We start from the raw sequence: 17,469 nt of genomic DNA, 5'->3' as shown, positions 1-17,469 counted from the left end.
CAGTTTCCTAATCTGAGCAATGGGGATAATAATAGTTCCCACCTTATGGGGTTGTTGTCACTGAGACAACACATGTAAAGGGCATGCAAGTGTCCAGCCCAGAGTACATGATGAATAAATATAATGTCTTCTCTTCCTGCCCTACCCCTCGCTTTCCTTCTAGAACAATCAAACCTAAAGCCAACAGTGGAGTTGACCCAGTATGGGGTGATGAGTCTAGACAAAATGAGGAAGGTGGGTTCCAGAGACTGTCCCCAAGGTGAGACACAGGTATCAGGCCTGGGCCTGGCGAGGAAGGTCTTGGCATGGAGAGTTACAGTCCAAACATTTGGGGGCTTGCCCATCAGTAATGGACAAGCTGAACTGAGGCACGGCCTGATAGAACACCAGGAAAACATGGCATCCTTCCATGACATTCTAAACCTGGAGACCTGAAAATACCAGGCAGAACCAAACTGAGGGACCTGCTACAAAATAGCTGGCCTGTGACCTTTAAAAGTGTCAAGGTCATCAAGGTCAAGGACAGATTGAGAAGACTAAAGAGACGATACAGCTGAAGGCAGCAGGCGATTCTGAAGTGGAGCTCTACTATAAAAGACATTACTAGGACACTTGGTGAAGGAAGCCCGAGGTGTATTTGGTAATGTAACACATTGATTTTGATAATTATCACATGTTCGTTTGCGGAAAACATATATGAAAACATTGGGAGGCAACTTACTGTCAAATGCTTTTAAAAAACATTCTTAAAAGTTCTTTAAGGTACTCCAGTTTTCTGTATGTACTTGATTAAAAAGTAAAAAGTAAAAATAAGCCTATAACAATTATTATCCACAGCTGCACTGTCCAGTCTGGTAACCACTTATAACTGTTGGATATATACATTTAAACTAATTAGAATCCTCAAAAGTTTAAAAATTCAGTTTCTCTATCTCCCTGGCCACATTTTAAGTGCTCTATAGTCACATGTGACTAGTGGTTACCATACTGGACAGCGCAGATAAAGAGCCTTTTATTATCATGTAGAGTTTTACCGGACGGTGTTGCTCTAGAGACTGGACACCTGGATGCCCTTACGTGGAATGTTTCCAACTTGGGTTTGGGAACACAAAGGAGGGTTCAGAAACTCTTGGACTATGACAGTGGCTCCTGAGACTTAAGTTTGCTAAGACATTTCTAACAGGCATTGCCATGTGAATTATTTATAGTGTACCCTGAGTTCCTCACATAGATTTACAAACCTCATGAGCAGTAAAACACTACAGACCTCAGGCTACTCACCTGGTTCATTTGCTCAGACAGGCCTAATACTTGCTGGGAGCTCTTTGTGGTGATGAACCCCATTCCTGTGGATTTGGATGGGTGGGGGGCCTCTCTGTCCTCAAGACCCATTTCCCTCCTTGTTCCTTCATACGGGGGTGTGCGGTCAACTTCATCTTCGGGCCCCTCCCCAAGACTGATGTCTGAGGAAGCCAGATCTAGAGAACTGACTTCCCCTTCAGGGGACGTGGCTTCCAAATCAGATTCTAATTCCTCTTCTAATTCAAATTCCTCTTCCATTTCCATTTCCCCTTGGCTTCCTCCATAGTCCCCCTGCGCTGTGACTTCCCCATCATTTTCAATTTCCCTTTCGGAATGCTCTGTAGCACCCTCAGCTTCTTCACTTCTCTGGTCATTGCTCTTCTCCATTGACGATACCTGTAGTTATGAAGCAGGAAAAAAAAAAATCAGGAGACAAAGTGTAAAGGATCTTATGAGATTTTGTCCTTAATAAGGTAATTATACTGATGGGAAAACTGCATCTATACACTCTGAGCATCGCTAGGAGATTATGTTTCATAGTTTAGCTGATCTACTCTGTTTTTTCTTTTTTTGGTAATTATTTTGCATCCTTTGTTACAGAAAATGAGCTCTGAAAAACTCAGGGCGATCTAGGTGTGGGATATCCAAGGCATTCTTGACAAGCCATCAACGCTTCAGAAGGAGGTGGAAAGAAATTAGGTTTCTCTGCAACTGAACTGAGTCTGTTCCAGAGCAAGGTCATAGGATCATCGTGCAATTTTCTTAAACAAATCTGAACGCTAATTCCTAGTAAATACAGCCTAGACTAATTCATCCCATAAGGAATTTTACCTTGCCGCCTTCAACATGCTGGTCCTCTTCTCCTTCAGAAGGCGATTTGCCGCCCAAGTGAGACCTGGTGGCGGAGAAACAGTTGAACAGTTTCAAGTAACATCTTTCTTTTTCTTGGCATTTATCCCCTCCTTACTGTCTGTATATCTAGTTATTATATTTACTTGTTAATTGTCTGCCTTCTCTCTAGGCTGATGGCCATGACTTTGTCACTAACACCAGCACTAGACCATGCCTGTCACATGGCACAAGAGTCACTCCAAGAATGAATGAAAAATGCAATGATTGAAACATTTAAGGAACAGTACAAGTAGATTATGCTAGAAAGTCACTTTAAATACACTTGTGTTTGTGACAAAATGGGGAAAATAGAAAACAAAATAAGAGAAAATTGCGCAAAAAGGACTAGAAACTTTCTAGTTTCCCCGTGATTTGGATAGTACAAGAATGTCACATTCTTAAAATTGCTTTTTTTCTAGTTAAAAGTTAAACTAATACAGCAATATGTGACACAGACAATGAAAATCCCCTGTGACTTCTCTCCTGTTCAAGATAACAAGACGTAATAGTAAGAGATTTAAGGATATTTTTTATGTATTATTTTTTACTTTTTAGATATTTATTTGGCTGTGCCAGGTCTTAGTTGTGGCATGTGGGATCTTTTTAGTTGTGGCATTCCAACCCTTACTTGTGGCATGGTCTAGTTCCCTGACCAGGGATCGAACCCAGGCTCCCTGCTTTGAGAACATAGAGCCTTAACCACTGGACCACAAGGGAAGTCCCAAGGATATCTTCTTTCAAATATTTTTCTGTGCATTTAAAGCCACCCATCCACCAAATTAGAGATCACACTATATACACTGTTTTGCATTTAATCTTTTCATTTATTGTAATCTGGACTTTTCCATGTCAGTAGACGCAGACCTACCTTAAAAAAAAGAAAGAAACAATACAGCGGTGTCCAATGTGAAAGGTAAATTTTTAAAAATAGTCTCTATCCTTTTAAACAAAGTGTAAGAGAGCAGAGGCCTGGTAGTCCTGGGTTTACCTGACTACAGCCTATCTGTGTGCTCAAGGCATTCACGGTGGGGCTGCCTGGCCATACTGAACCCAGTCCGTCACCTGCCACCTCCAACCCCGGTGAGGTTGGGCTGGTCTCCCTCTCACTGACCTCGCTGGGCAGCATCCAGCACAGAGACCCCTGCTCTCAGGGCTCTGCAGCAGGGATTACCAAGCATCGTGGTTGCCATGGTTACTGTGGACTGAGCAAGTCCCGGGTTTCAGAGAAAGGAGCGCCCAGAAAAGGGGGAAAAGGGAGGGTACGGGAGAGGACAAAGGGACGCGAGGTGAGAAGGCAGAAGGGCGTGCAGGAATGTGGGGGTGACCGGGGAGGTCAGGAAAGGCTCAGAGAGTGGGGAGGCAGGGGTACAGGAGAGGGGAAAAGGTCATGAAAGGGAAGGGGTGCCTAGGGGGCTATGGGAAGGGGGAGGTGTGGGGGCAGCTCCGAGGTCCCAGATCCCTAGGCCCGTTTACCCGCCAGCGCCGCCGTCCGGCTCCGCCATCTCCAGTTGCTATGCGACGCCGTCAACATCCGGCGGGCAAGGACCACGCGCGGGGCTTGCGGGGCAGGAGGCCTTTGTGCCATTTGGGTACACTAGAAACACAGAATATTTAACTCTGTAAATGTATTAAAGGATAAATACGCATCTTCTCCATCTCTAAGTCCGAGCTCTACCCCGCCTGACTCCGTTTCTGTAAAGCGACAACCGTGTCAACGTGTGTCCTGCCGGCCACTCTGGAGCCCCAGGGGCTCGCGCAGGGCACCCGGGAAGCTGGGGACATGGGACGGCCAAGTGTCCTGAGGATGGCAGGAAGAGGCGGGGGCGCGACGGGGTCCGGAGCCGGCCGCACCTTCGGGGACCGAGCCCCCGCCTAGTGCCTGCCTGTCCATCTCCAGACCTGGGGGGCTCAGTACCCCCTTCCCGGGGTTCTTGCGAAGAATTCATGGCAGAAGAGGGATGCCCCGTGGCCTCCTGGCGGGTGTTGTTCTCTTCCTATCTCAAAATAGGAAAAACAAAAGCAGAGGGTGGGACAGAGAGGGCGAGCGCGCAGGTGGGACGTCCCAAGGGTCCTGCCTTCACTCCGGGGGCGTGGGGCTTCCCTCTGGGGCAAAGTCCCGGGGCCGGAGGCCCGGGCAGGCGGCGAGGCCCGAAATAGGAAGGGGTCGTCCGGGCCGGGGCCTGGGATGGGAGAGCGGAAGGTGACTGGGGCAGTTCCGCAACACGGTTGGGGCAGGGTTGGGACTGGGGCTGGCGGGGGTGGGGTGGGCGGCGGGTCTGATTGGGCCGGGGGCCGGGTCGGGCTGGGGGGCGGGCCGGGGGCCGGGCCTCGCCGCGCGTCCCCGCCCCACCAAACCTCACTGGCGGCGGCTGCAGTGGCGGCGGAGGCGGCTCCGGGAGCCGGCGCAAATCCGGCCCCGGGTGCGGGACCCGGGTGGGTATCGGGGACCTGCCGGGGGCCGCGGGGGCGGGGCCTGAGGGGCCGGCGGGGGACCGGGCAGCGCCCCTCGGCGGGACGGGCTGGGGGAGCGCGGGGCGCGTGGGCCTGCAGCCGCGGGGCCCGGGAGGAGCCGGGGTCTGGCCGCAGCGCAGAGAGGTGCAGGGCCAGAGCAGGAGTGGGGCGGCAGGATCACGCGGGGAGCTCCCTGAGGGCCCCATCCGCGGCGGGTTCTGGCGCCCCGGGCAGGGAGTGGGCCTAATTCGAGGAGACTCGGTCTCAGGCTGTCTGAATCTTTGGTCCGGAGAACTTGCGGTCTTTGTCTGGCTGGATCGTCAGAGCACGCGAATGAGAACTTGTAGGGGCCCGCCGTTTGCCGACACAGCCCCCCAAAGTGTGTGTTTCACCCGCACGGGGCGCGCGCTTAACATTCCTGGCCTTGGGGTGGGTGGTCTGGCTGTTTAAGAGCCTCAGGTCAGGAAACTCACACCCTTTAGGCCCGAGCTCTTCCTCTTGATCTTTTCTTAAATAATAATAAAAGAAAGGAAGAAAAAATAAAAAGAAAGAAAAGAAAAAGGGAAAAGAAAAAAAACCCCGGCAATTTAAGATTTCTAAATATAACCTAAGGCACGCTGCCAGAAGCCATGAATCTTGAAATCCTGTTATTCCCACACTCGGAAGTTGGTGTCATATGTTGGCCACAACCTAGTTCAGATTCTATTCAGAAACAGAAAACGACACAATACGTTCACTTTTCTTACCATGAAGTTTGTTTTACTGCCTCCTCAAGTTCATAGGAGAAGCCAGGCCAGCCCCTGTGTCTGGTCCCATTGATCCTTCTTTACCACCTGCAGGCACCAATTCCTATGTCTGTAAAGAGGGAACTGGTTCTCAAAAACCAGCCGTATGATGGAGCATATTATCAAAGGGCAGGGGCAAAGGCCCAGATTGGAGAATTCCATTCTAAATCTGTCACAAATTGATTAGAAAACTTAAAAAAAAAAAAAAATCTGTGTGTTTGTTTTAGAAATTCCCCCACTAGAAACATCAATATTTAGTTGACTAGCAAACATTAAACACTTTTAAGAACCAGGAAAACTTTGCAAAGAAAAGATTATTAAAGTGAGAAAGCCTCTTAGTATTAACTGTGAAACTCGTTCACCGCCATGTGCTGTTGGTATCGGAAGGCTTGTTCTCTGCTGAGTGCACTTGGCTTGTAGAGCATTTGTGGAGAGCAGAGTCTCAGAATATGACTAAGGAAAGTTCTTGTCAGTGGAATTTTTTAATCCTCCAGCCATGATGATTGTTATGTAAATAGATTCTGATTATTTTGCATGAATTAAACCCATAAAATCAGGAACTGAAGTGATCCCCATTTTACAGGTAGAAACACCGACATTTAAATTCCCAAGTTCATGCATCCCGGAGTGACAGAAATACAGGCCTTGGGCCCAGGATGCTCCAACTCCACTGTACCACACTGTGCCACAAAACCACTGTACCACACTGCCTCCCCTCTTGCCCCTACCACTCACATGCGCACATTCTCCCTGCCCTAGGGACTTAGAATAACATGGTTCACTCTGCCAAGTGATTCATAAACATTCGAGAGAGTGGGGACTAACCGATGTCACCACTAGCTGCTAGTATCAATTCAGTTGAGTCTATAAAAAGCCCCCAGGCCTCAGTGTAAAGGCATCTGAGATGATAGCCGCTGGGTTTGTAGAACCCTACCTACAACTGCTGGTCTCCCTGGCTCAGGTTTTGGGTAGCTCAGTGCCTGGGTTTAAAACATGGCCTCCAAATATAGACTGCTGGATTTGAATACCAACCCAGTACATAGGACTGACTTAATGCTACTGTGCCTTGGTTTCTCCATCTGTAAAATGGGAGTAATACAACCTGTCACAAAGTTCTGTTGCAACAGTTATCTAAAGTACCTAGTACCTGGCTCATTTAAAGTTCTTGTTAATTATAAGTGTTTAATTATTATTAATGACCACTGTTTGGATTTTTCACATTTAACTAGATTGGTAAAAATATTTGGTTTTGTTTTTTGGTTCCTTGTATATGTGGTTCATCAGGTGGAAAGCTGATCATAAGCAGAAGTGGAATTCTCCATTTAGATATATTTAGAGTCTTTCTTTTTTTTTTTAGTTTTAAAATGTGGGCATTTATTATTACAAAATCAACTGGTTTGATTTAAAAAACTACTATATTTTAAAATAATACAAATACAAGTTAAAATAATTGTAAACTGTGATTCTTTTGAGTGCAAACAATAGTTACCCAAAGAAGAAATAAAACTTCCTGTGTGCTCAGTTGTTAAGTTGTGTCCAACTCTTTGCGACCCCATGGACTGTATCCCGCCAGGCTCCTCTGTCCATGAGATTTTCCAGGCAAGAATACTTGAATGTGTTGCCATTTCCTTCCCCAGAGATATATTTACACTCTTTATATTGTGGGGTGCTGGGTCCCCCTGGGCCGACCAGGGACCAGGGTGACCAGGTTGCCTGGCCACGCAAATCTGGAGTAGAGATTTTAACTTGTCCCTCCACGTCCGGCCGAGGGTCCCCAGTTTTCTCCACAGGCCTGAATCCTCTCCTATAAAATTAGTGAATTAGCTTCCTACAGTGGTGCAGTTGGGGAGGATGACTTTAAACATGAAGGATCTGTAGCAGTGGAGGTTGGTTTTATTGGTGTACATAGTTATTGTACATTGTTCTATTGTATTTGTATTAGATTGATGAATGTTGATGAGGCCATTGCACAAAGAAAGCACGTACTTCTCCCAGCCCACCCCCACCTCCTCGCAAATGACATAGGGAATCTTTTCCCACTCACTTCCGTGTTGGTGGTTTTGATGCTAGCAACCACCCACGTGTCCTCTGGGCACTTGGTCTTGCATCTCTAATAAATCTGCTTTGATGATATGTGATCTGAACCATGTCCTTTACTCCATCTTCTGAACCGATATAGCCATCCTCAGAGAGGAGAAATCAGGCACTTAAGACTTGTTAAAAAAAAAAAAAAAGATCAAGTTCTCCGTCTGCGTGTAGTAACCTCAGTTGTACGGCTAGCACAAGGAAAGAACTGAAAGAACCCAAATGCATTATCCAATCTGAATGGCACGCCCTTCTCTGCCTGAGCCTCCAACGGAGAGTCTTTCCAGGTGTTTAGAGCTGATTGGAGAAGGAAATGGCAACCCACTCCAGTGTTCTTGCCTGGAGCATCCTAGGGACGGGGGAGCCTGGGGGGCTGCCATCTATGGGGTCTCACAGAGTCGGACACAACTGAAGCAACTTAGCAGCAGCAGCAGCAGCAGCAGAGCTGATATACAAGATGAGGGGTCTGTATGGACTCACCTGACTGCATACGGAGATGTGGTAGCCATGCTCATTCTAGATTAGCTCCTATAGAGACCACCATCACCGGGGTGCACCCTGAGCCTGTGTCTGAACCTGCTTGCACACTTTGGTGTTTGCTCTGGTTTTCCACTGAGTGACCCTGAATTCAAGTGGTTGATAAATTGGTTGTTACACTCTCTGGCATTGGAATCAGGACAAAGGACATATCTATCAGATGGCATTTGATACCTTTACGATTTTTCAATTTCTTCTTTTTTTAAATATTCATTTGGCTGTGCCGGGTCATAGTTGCAGCATGTGGGATCTAGTTCCCTGATCAGGGATCGAACCCAGGCCCCCTGCATTAGGAACACAGAATCTTAGCCACTGGACCACCAGGGAAGTCCTGGTTTTTCAGTTTCTAGAGCTAAAATGCTTTCCCTGAGCAAGATCAAGTGTGTTGCATTCCGGGAGTGTTGTCAGTATGTTCTCCCCTAGTTTGATTTCTGTTTTGTGGTGCATTACCTACTCCTTTGCCACAGACACTGAGAACCTCTCTGTGTTAAAGTTTATAGGCACAATGTACAGGTCAGATGCCCCTCATCCACTTTGTGGTTGGTCAGTGGTTTCCTGGTTGGCTTTACCCTTTTCCTTGCTTTTTGGGTTTAGTCCTTCCTCAGTGTGGATCCTGACTCATCTTTAAGCCTGTTTCTCCTTGCAGGCCTGCCTTCCTTGGCGCGTTGGGGGAGGTGGTTTGAGGGTATTTTCTGTCCAGGGGCATGGGCAGCAGATGGTCTTTCTCTGGACAGGCAGAGGCTTTGGGGTTTTCCAAGGAGTGGGCGATAATCAAAGTGACAACTGGACAGTTGGGAGAGGAAAAACAGCTAAGCAGGCCACCAGATCTTCCCTCACCTTCGTTTCTTTAACTGTCTTCTCCAGTTACGGCCTCTTGAGGGTCCTTTTTCCTTATGGCAGTTGGCCCAGGGCCCCAGCTCTAGGATTTCTGCCCTAAACTTCGTTCCTTCGATTTAACTGCAAGTCGACTGTGTTGTCCTCACTTCAACACAGAGGGCCCCATGCACAGCAGCCCTATTTTTGGGCCACGATCTTTTCCATGTTAATCCTGAATGCAAAATGCAAGTGCAGCAAATATATTTCTCTTCTGCAATGATCCCATAATTTGAACTTAAATGCAAATAAGAAGAGGGGTGATATCAGCTCCCAGGTGTCTTATCTGGGCAACGAGACTGAAGGAGACCCAACTTCCCCAAACTGTGCACCCCAAAGAAAAGGTTCCTGATCTGCAATATTTATATCACCTATTGAACTGCAAAACTGGATGTTCCCAAAAAGACTGCGGTGCATGTGCCTGGTTCTGGGAGAGAAAATCGGGGCCTCTTGTGAAGTGTATTAGCAGCAGATGTTTTATGAGAGGAAAACATTCCTTGTTTGCATGTGCCTAGCTCGTGTTTAAGATGGCATTACCTTGTCCCTGCTCTGTGTTGATTGGTCTTTGAGGGCAAAGCAGATGAACCAGTTTCTTCTGGTCATCTGGCAGGTGACCAGAGCTCAGAGCAGTTTGCTCCTGAGCAGTGTGACAGTGGCAAGTTCGGGGGAAGAATCACCTGTGGGCTTTGCCACACAACACATCCCCCTAAGGGTTCATCAGCCCCACTCCCTACCTGCTTCCCCCTCGCTGCAATGGACAGCTGTCACAGTGGACGTGGGCTGTGGCAGGTGTGCGGGAACTGCCAGATCATGAGCTGCCAGGACCACACTTGTCCTGTTGACCCAGGGTGGCCTTGCGGCAGGGACATGGCACAGAACAGTGAACGGGAGAAGTCTGGGCAGAGCCTCCCTCCTGCCGGATCCAGGCTGCCCTGTTTCTTTCGTCTTCTTAGAAAGGTTCAAGAGGTGTCTGCACCTTTGCTCTATTTGTTTTCCATTTGGGAATTGATGCAGCTTCTTACAATAGCACAGGGGCTTCCCTGGTGGCTCAGTGGTAAAAAATTTGCCTGCAATGCAGGAGAGGTATGGGGTTGGGAAGATCCCCCTGGAGAAGGCAACCCACTCCAATATTCTTGCCTGGGAAATCCCATGAACAGAGGAGCCTGGCGGGCTACAGTCCATGGGGTCGCAAAAGGGTTGGACACGATTTGGTGACTAAACCACCACCAGCGCCTTACACCAGCACAGGAACCAAGGCTCTGGCACTTGTCTGTGCACAGCTTTCCTCTGTCCTGTCCAGCTGTCGCAGAGGCTGGGTCTCCCCTCTGCAACGTCTAGGCCCAGGTTCTCATCGTATTGCTTAAAGGCTAGTTGCTCTGAATGGAAGTTTGATGGACAGTGGAGATGGAAAGTCCCCTGGAGAGTTAGAAGTCAGCTCTTTACAGTGTCCTTGGTGTGATGTGGTTGGCAGAAGAGCAGTCCCCAGATGTCCAGATGTTACTTCCTAGTTCTGGGACCTTGTGACTGTATTGGGTCATGTGGCAAAGGGGATTCAAGTTGCAGATGGAATTAAAGTTGCCTATTGGCTGACTGTGATGTGGAGAGATTGTCCTGGATTATCCAGTGAGGCCGTGTCATCACAGGGTTCTTGAAAGTGAAAGACCGGGCCAGAGTCAGTGTCAGAGTGATGCCCTATGAGAAAAACAGCACCTGCACTGCTGGCTTTGAAAGAGAAGGAAGGGGCCATGAGCCAAGGGATGTACGTGGACTCTAGCTGGAAAAGACAGGAGAATGGATTGTCCCTTGGAACCTCAGGAAGGAACCCAGCCCTGCTGACACCTGAGGTTAGCCCAGTGAGACCTGGGTTGACCTCTGGCCTCTGGAACTGCAAGATAATACACTGTATTGTTGTAAGTCTCTATTTTTGTGGTGACTTGTTACAGTAGCCAATACACTGGGGATAGAAGTGCTTTGTGAAGGAAGCAGGAAGGGAGACTTGAGTCTTTTCTAAAGGATGTCATTTCTGCATCTGTGTTTTGCTCATTTCTGTCTTTTTTGGTGACTTTACCTCCCTATCTAGGAGGACTTTCGCTGGGTCTAAATCACTAAATCTTGGGGAATGAATTTGGGGTAATAGTTTCTTTTTTAAAAAAGAATTCTTCAGGCTTCTTTTGGCTGTGCTGGGTCCTTGTTGCTGTGCTTGGGCTTTCTCTAGTTGCGGAAAGTGGGGGCTACTCTTTGTTGCAACGCACGGGTATCTCATTGCAGCGACTTCTCTTATTGTAGAGCACGGGCTCTAGGCACACGGGCTTCGGTAGTTGTGGTTCACGGGCTTAGTTGTTCCGGGTCATGTGGGATTTTCCCAGACCAGGGATCAAACCCATGTCCCCTACATTGGCAGGCAGATTCTTAACCACTGGGCCACCAGGGAAGGTAATAGATTCTTAACTTTACCCCTGTAAATATTAGCTAGAGGAGAGCCCCACCCCACCACTGCCATGTGGAGTTAAAAAAGCCTCGCTTCCTCTGGGCCAAGTGTCAGTGGCCACGTGGCTCCTGGGGAGGGAGGAGGGAACATGTGTGGTTAACAGCAGGCCTGCTGCTGCCCACTGGCTCCAACCCAGCATGTCAGGGCCATTTCTGAACAGGGCTGGGAGAGAAGAAATCTGCTATCCTTCCCAGGCCCCACCCTGCTTCTCTTGGGGCTGCTGCGGTTTCTGACATCTCTCTTCTATTGGCACCCTCTCCCCACTCTCCAGCCACCTCAAAACCTCTCTCCTCCTGGAAGCAAACTTGAGCTACCTTCATCACCAGTGTGACTTACTCCTGCAAGTCACGGAGGACCAAGAATAGTTCTCAAAGATGTTCTAATTCTTAAGGAGTTGCAGGTTAATAGGAAGAATGACTCCCTAGTCTAGGAGTTTCTGCAGTCTTTTGTTTCATGAGCGTGTGTGTGTATGTGTGTGTGTGTGTTTTCTGAGGAGAGGCCAAGTTGATCTTTTCTTTCAAATTATACAATAGCCTATTTTGTAAAAAATGTGGTCCTACCCAGTGGTTTCTGATGGCTCAGAGCAGCACAGAATTCAACGTGTATTCATACATTGATCAGAGATGGTTAAAAGCCAGCACTGGCATTTTTATTTTATATCTTTTAAAATCATTGCCTTTTTTTGCATACTCAAGCTAATGCACATTCCAGATCTTGGCCTGACTCCATTTCTGTATTCCTTGTGCCAACTGCCAGGTTGGCATCGCTCTCCTTTCCATCAACAAAAACATGGCATTTGGAACTCTACTGAAGATAGCCCTTCGTAAAAGGAACTTCTCAGAGATGTCGTGGGCTCAGGAGCTTATAATCTAAGATCAACAATACTGCTAAGAACGTAACCATTTTAAAAGTAAAAATATTAAATGAATGCATTCAAGGAGAATGAGATTTTGGTTTTTGTTTTTTGTTTTTAAATCGTTGTCATGGTTCTACCTGGAGCTGTTTCTCTATCCACCCTTCATCTCTCAGGATTTGGGAGAGGATTTATAATATTGGTACAAAGTGCTTTGAGCATCTCAAGCTGCTTTTTTATTTCAATTAACACTGAATCCTTAGTAGAGATGCAAAAAGTCAGATAGCTGTTTCTGACTATAGACATCACTGGTTTTGTGTGTCTCAGGATCTCTGCTGGTAGCAGTTTTAGATTGTACGAGAGGGTCCCCTTGTACAGGTCCTCTCCGTACACCCTCTCCAGGTCCCCACCTCTATCCAGGTAAGGAGGAGAGTCAGACTGGCCCATAGAAAGACCCCAGATCTGTGAAGGGGACCTGGGTGTTCTGCTTGCTCCAGGTTCTGTACCTGGCAACCTTTCCGGAGCACAGTTTTCTGGTCTCCCAGTGGGGTGGGAATCGTTCCCTGCAGGACTCCAGGTCCCAAAGACCCCGGGTATAAACTGCTCTGCACATCTGCTCAAGAACTGTTCAAGGTCATGCATCTTGTGGATTCGGGGACATTAGAAGATCTGTCATCGGGTTGCTTGGTCTTTGCCAGGCCCTGGCATTGCTGCTGGCAGCCTGCCCTCAGTGCAGGGACCTGAGCTTCCTTTGTTACTGGCCTCAAGCTCCCTGTCCTTTTCCTTTCCTCCATCCATACCATTCCACTTCATCCTGGCCTCTTTGGCTGCAAGCTTCCTGGTCCCAGACGGTTTTTTATTTTTTATTTATTTATTTATTTTTTCTTTTTTTTTTCCAGACGTTTTTTTAAAAGATTAATATTGTTATTTTTTTAGGGCGGAACGGAGAATCTGTACACCCTCTCCAGGTTCCACTATTATTACTATTTTTTCCCTGTGATAAAGTACACACAGCAGATTTTGAATACTGAACACTTTGAAGCACATAATTCTACAGCATTAAATGTATTCTCATCCTTGTGCGGCCATCACCCCCATCCATCTCCAGGACTCTTCCCTCCCCTCCACCCGGGCCACTCCTCTGGCCAGGAGCTTTTCTGCATACCTGTTCCTACTCCTCCCAATGGCTCCTTCCAAACAGCCTCTGTCATCCCAGCCCACGGTGCAGGGGTCAGGCCCTTGATTAGCTCTGCCTCCCTTCCTACCAGTCTCTCCTCCATTTTATGGGTCCCTAGGCATTGGGTCCCATCACTTCATGGGAAATAGATGGGGAAACAGTGGAAACAGTGTCAGACTTAATTTTGGGGGGCTCCAGAATCACTACAGATGGTGATTGGAGCCATGAAATTAAAAGACGCTTACTTCTTGGAAGGAAAGTTATGACCAACCTAGACAGCATATTCAAAAGCAGAGACATTACTTTGCCAACAAAGGTCCATCTAGTCAAGGCTATGGTTTTTCCAGTAGTCATGTATGGATGTGAGAGTTGGACTGTGAAGAAAGCTGAGCACCGAAGAATTGATGCTTTTGAACTGTGGTATTGGAGAAGACTCTTGAGAGTCCCTTGGACTGCAAGGAGATTCAACCAATCCATTCTAAAGGAGATCAGTCCTGGGTGTTCTTTGGAAGGACTGATGCTAAAGCTGAAACTCCAATACTTTGGCCACCTCATGTGAAGAGTTGACTCATTGGAAAAGACTCTGATGCTAGGAGGGATTGGGAGCAGGAGGAGAAGGGGACGACAGAGGATGCGATGGCTGGATGGCATCACCAACTCGATGGACATGAGTTTGGGTGAACTCCGGGAGTTGGTGATGGACAGGGAGGCCTGGCGTGCTGCAGTTCATGGGGTCGCAAAGAGTCAGACATGACTGAGCGACTGAACTGAACTGAACTGGACGCATCAGCCCCCCTCTGGCCTGGCAATGACCCTTTTCCTTGGCCTGAGCCCCAGCCCTGACGTCTTTGAAGGATCGCCTCCACCATCTCCTTCAGAGCCGTGACCCTTGTGTAGTGCACCCCAGAAAAGTTCCAGCTGCCCCTCCTGTTGGCTGTGATGTGGACCCTGCTCTGGAGCAGTCATGTGCTCCCCACGGACCCCAGGAGTGTACCTTGGAGGAGACAGGGGGCCCTTCCCAGGCTGCCCCCCTGTCTCGGCTTGGCTCCAACTCCTGCCCCGCCCCCAGCCTGTTGAACCCTCTGGGGGCTCCTAGTTAGGACATAGCCTCAGGGTCAGGAGAGGGTGGCAAGTGTTCAGAGGGTGCCCATGGGAGCTGTAGGTGCGGCTTGAAGGTGGGATTGGCCCCAAGGCCAAGACTTTTCCTCTCTAAGGCCAATCACTGAAGCCTGAGAGCCTGCAAGCAGAGGGGCTGGGAGAGGAACGTGATGTGGGCTCCGCCGGGAGACAGCTGGTCAGGGGAGTGGGGGGGCAGGCCCTCCTCATCCCCACCCTGCTCCACCGAACCCTCTTCCCAGCGCTCCCCCAGCCTCTGGCCTTCTAACTCCTCACCAAGCCTGTCAGAAGCCCAGGCGTGTACTCTGCTCCGGACACAGCTTCCCCTTCAATGGTCGACACAGAGGAAATGATTCCGGCAGTGGACATTGAAGGGCCAGGACAGCCCGATGTTAGAAATCTAGGCGGGGGACTTAACAGTAGTACAAAGGGGCCCGCTGCTTCCCAGGGGTCTGGTCGGGTGGATCTGCTGCTGCTGGTGCTGCTAAGTCACTTCAGTCGTGTCCGACTCTGTGCGACCCCAGAGACAGCAGCCCACCAGGCTCCCCCCGTCCCTGGGATTCTCCAGGCAAGAACACTGGAGTGGGTTGCCATCTCCTTCTCCAATGCATGAAAGTGAAAAGTGAAAGTGAAGTTGCTCAGTCGTGCCCGACTCTTAGCGACCCCATGGACTGAAGCCTACCAGGCTCCTCCATTCATGGGATTTTCCAGGCAAGAGTACTGGAGTGGGGTGCCATTGCCTTCTCCCCGGGTGGATCTAGGGACCCTAAAGGAGCTGGACACTGCTCTGCACATGTGTGGCTTATCTGTGAAGCAGGAGCCACATGGCTCTGATCATAAACCTTTCCACCACCCCGGGGTCATAGGAACACCCCTGAGGGACAGGTGGGGACACGAGGAGCTGCTCCCAGCCAGCCCACTGTTCGTCAGGTCTCGTTGCCAGACCAGTGGGCACTGAAGCCCAGGGGCCTCCTTGCAGGAGGTCTCTGAAGGCCATTCTCCAGGCTGGCTCCTTCTGTTTCGCATCCCTAGACACAGAGCTGCACGTTCCTCTACTCTGGGTAACACGTGGGCCCAAGCCACGTTTATTAACCCAGTGACAGGTGCTGGGCTGCGGGCAGGGGACAGGCCTTCTGCAGTCTTGAATCCACCCAACACTTAACATCCAACTGGTGACACACCAGAGGAGGCAGTGGGGGAAGGCCCTGGGCAGCCACTGACATGTCATTAATTGTGCTGATAACAGCACAGCCTGAGCAGCAGAGGGGCTGGTCTGCCTCCTGTCAGAGCCCGATTCTCTGCCTTCCTTGGGGGTTCAGGGGAGTAGTAGGTGAATGGTTCCCAGTCTCACATGGTGATGGTGGCACCTGGGTGCCCCCTCCCGCAGATCTACTGGGTCAGAGTGTAGGGATTTGTCCTCCGAGTTTCTTAAAGCCCCCTGCTTTGGAGAAGCACTTCATCAGGTAACCTTAGAGCCTCTGGACATCGGTGCTGTTCTGGATGAGCCCTGCTCTCTTAGCAGCTCTGCTCGATTTGGGGCAGCTGCACCCCAAGGGCGCTGTCCTGAGCTTTGCGCAGGGAGGGCCTCCATTCTCATCCGGGAGGTGGAGGCCTTTCAGCAACTGTGCTCTCTGGGATTCTTTTCCTTCCCTCTCTTCCGACAGGGTAGGGGTAAACTCAGATTTATGTTCACCAGCTGGAGGGCTCGGATAGAACTGCCAAGTTAGGAATCTGCCAACACGGATAGTAGGAGCAGAATAGAAATTCACACCAAGCAAGGAACCCAACCTCTGTGGACTCGTGTGTTGCCTGGCTTCCCTATGGAGGTTGGCCACCAGACACAAGCTGTGACTGTGGAGCTGGGGGGCACTATGTGACAGGCGATTGTCACTCTTGGCCTGGGTGCAGGTGAGGGGCCCCTGGCAGGCCCCGCTGGGTGAGGCATTCTGGATACATGGGCCTTGCCTTCTAAATAGCAACAAGCCATCTCTTTCAACAGAAGCAAAATAAGGCAGTAAGGGGGATTCCAGGGGAAAGGACTGCAGGGGGTGGGGATGTGGGCAGGCAGGGCATGTTTGGAGAGCTTGCTCTGGGCTCCTTGCTTTGGCCCAGATGAAGAAGCTGTGGCTGGCGGATCCTGAGAAGGACTGCACTGGCCTGGTGCAGTCACCATGTCAGCTGCCTATGAGCAGAGCCTGGTTTACGGTACACCCGGGGGAGCTGCCAGTCCCCACAGAGGAGAGGGGCTTCCATGATCGATGGTGTGAAGGGAAGGCCATCGAGTTTCTGAAATTTACTGTAACGGTGGTGCTGCAGTGGAGTGGGGGTGGTTGCTGGGGAAAGAGGTTAACATGACCCTCCCCTTCCCCCATATCCCCCTCCCCCACCTTTTTAAAATTTCTCATAAGTTTGTATATGACAAGTATCCAAGTTTTATTAAGCTTTAATTGATCTCCCTATTTTTTAATCAAATAATAGTATACAATAAAAATGGGAAATAGTGATAAAAACAACACAAACACTCATTCAATGAGCTGGTGAATGTGTGATTTTTTTCAGGTAAATGTATACTTTGAATTAGACTTTTTGAAATATCAGAAGTAGTTCATTGAAAATGGAACCATGAGAAAATTAGATGAAAATATAAGCCAACAATTAATGGATTTTTGGCTTGGGAAGAATGATATAAAGTGTAAAACTGATAAAAAGAAATCACTAAGGGAAAGTTACCATCGGTTTGCCTAGATGTTTAAAACGTCTGTATTTCAAAATAGGTAACACGATTTAAAGGCAAACAACAGATTAGGGAAAATATACATACAGCAAAAGATTAAGATTAAGATCTTTGCTATATAAATATTTCTTTCCTATCAATAAGGATTCCGACACCCCAGCAGAAATATTGGCAAAG

At 48.9% G+C, this 17,469-nt stretch overlaps 2 protein-coding genes across 9 annotated transcripts in view; one reads left to right on the top strand and one right to left on the bottom strand.

Moving 5' to 3' along the window:
* CCDC40 (coiled-coil domain 40 molecular ruler complex subunit) overlaps window positions 1-3,708 on the bottom strand; it is a 43,027-nt gene extending 39,319 nt beyond the window's left edge. Inside the window, exons 1-3 of the mRNA XM_086356486.1 lie at window positions 3,667-3,708; window positions 2,134-2,197; window positions 1,282-1,698 (exon numbers count right to left, since the gene is read on the bottom strand). Of these exons, the coding sequence (XP_086212612.1) occupies window positions 1,282-1,698; window positions 2,134-2,197; window positions 3,667-3,695 (510 nt within the window). The 5' untranslated portion in view covers window positions 3,696-3,708. The remainder of the gene's footprint in view (window positions 1-1,281; window positions 1,699-2,133; window positions 2,198-3,666) is intronic.
* Window positions 3,709-4,378: 670 nt separating this feature from the next.
* TBC1D16 (TBC1 domain family member 16) overlaps window positions 4,379-17,469 on the top strand; it is an 89,030-nt gene continuing 75,939 nt past the window's right edge. For 7 of the 8 annotated variants that reach the window (XR_015147305.1, XM_086356497.1, XM_086356495.1 and 4 more), the window contains exon 1: window positions 4,552-4,626. Coding sequence is in view for 1 of the 8 variants with exons in the window: in XM_086356500.1 (XP_086212626.1) it covers window positions 4,379-4,626 (248 nt within the window). In the remaining 7 variants the exon portion in view is untranslated. Of the gene's footprint in view, window positions 4,627-17,469 lie in introns of all 8 variants that reach the window. The other variant, XM_086356500.1, reaches the window with a different exon arrangement.

Source organism: Bos grunniens, chromosome 19, assembly GCF_055505025.1.
Source record: "Bos grunniens cultivar Pamir isolate PY7600 chromosome 19, Bosgru_T2T1.0, whole genome shotgun sequence".
Classification (NCBI taxonomy): Eukaryota; Metazoa; Chordata; class Mammalia; order Artiodactyla; family Bovidae; genus Bos; species Bos grunniens.
This window is presented reverse-complemented; position numbering and strand designations above follow the sequence as displayed.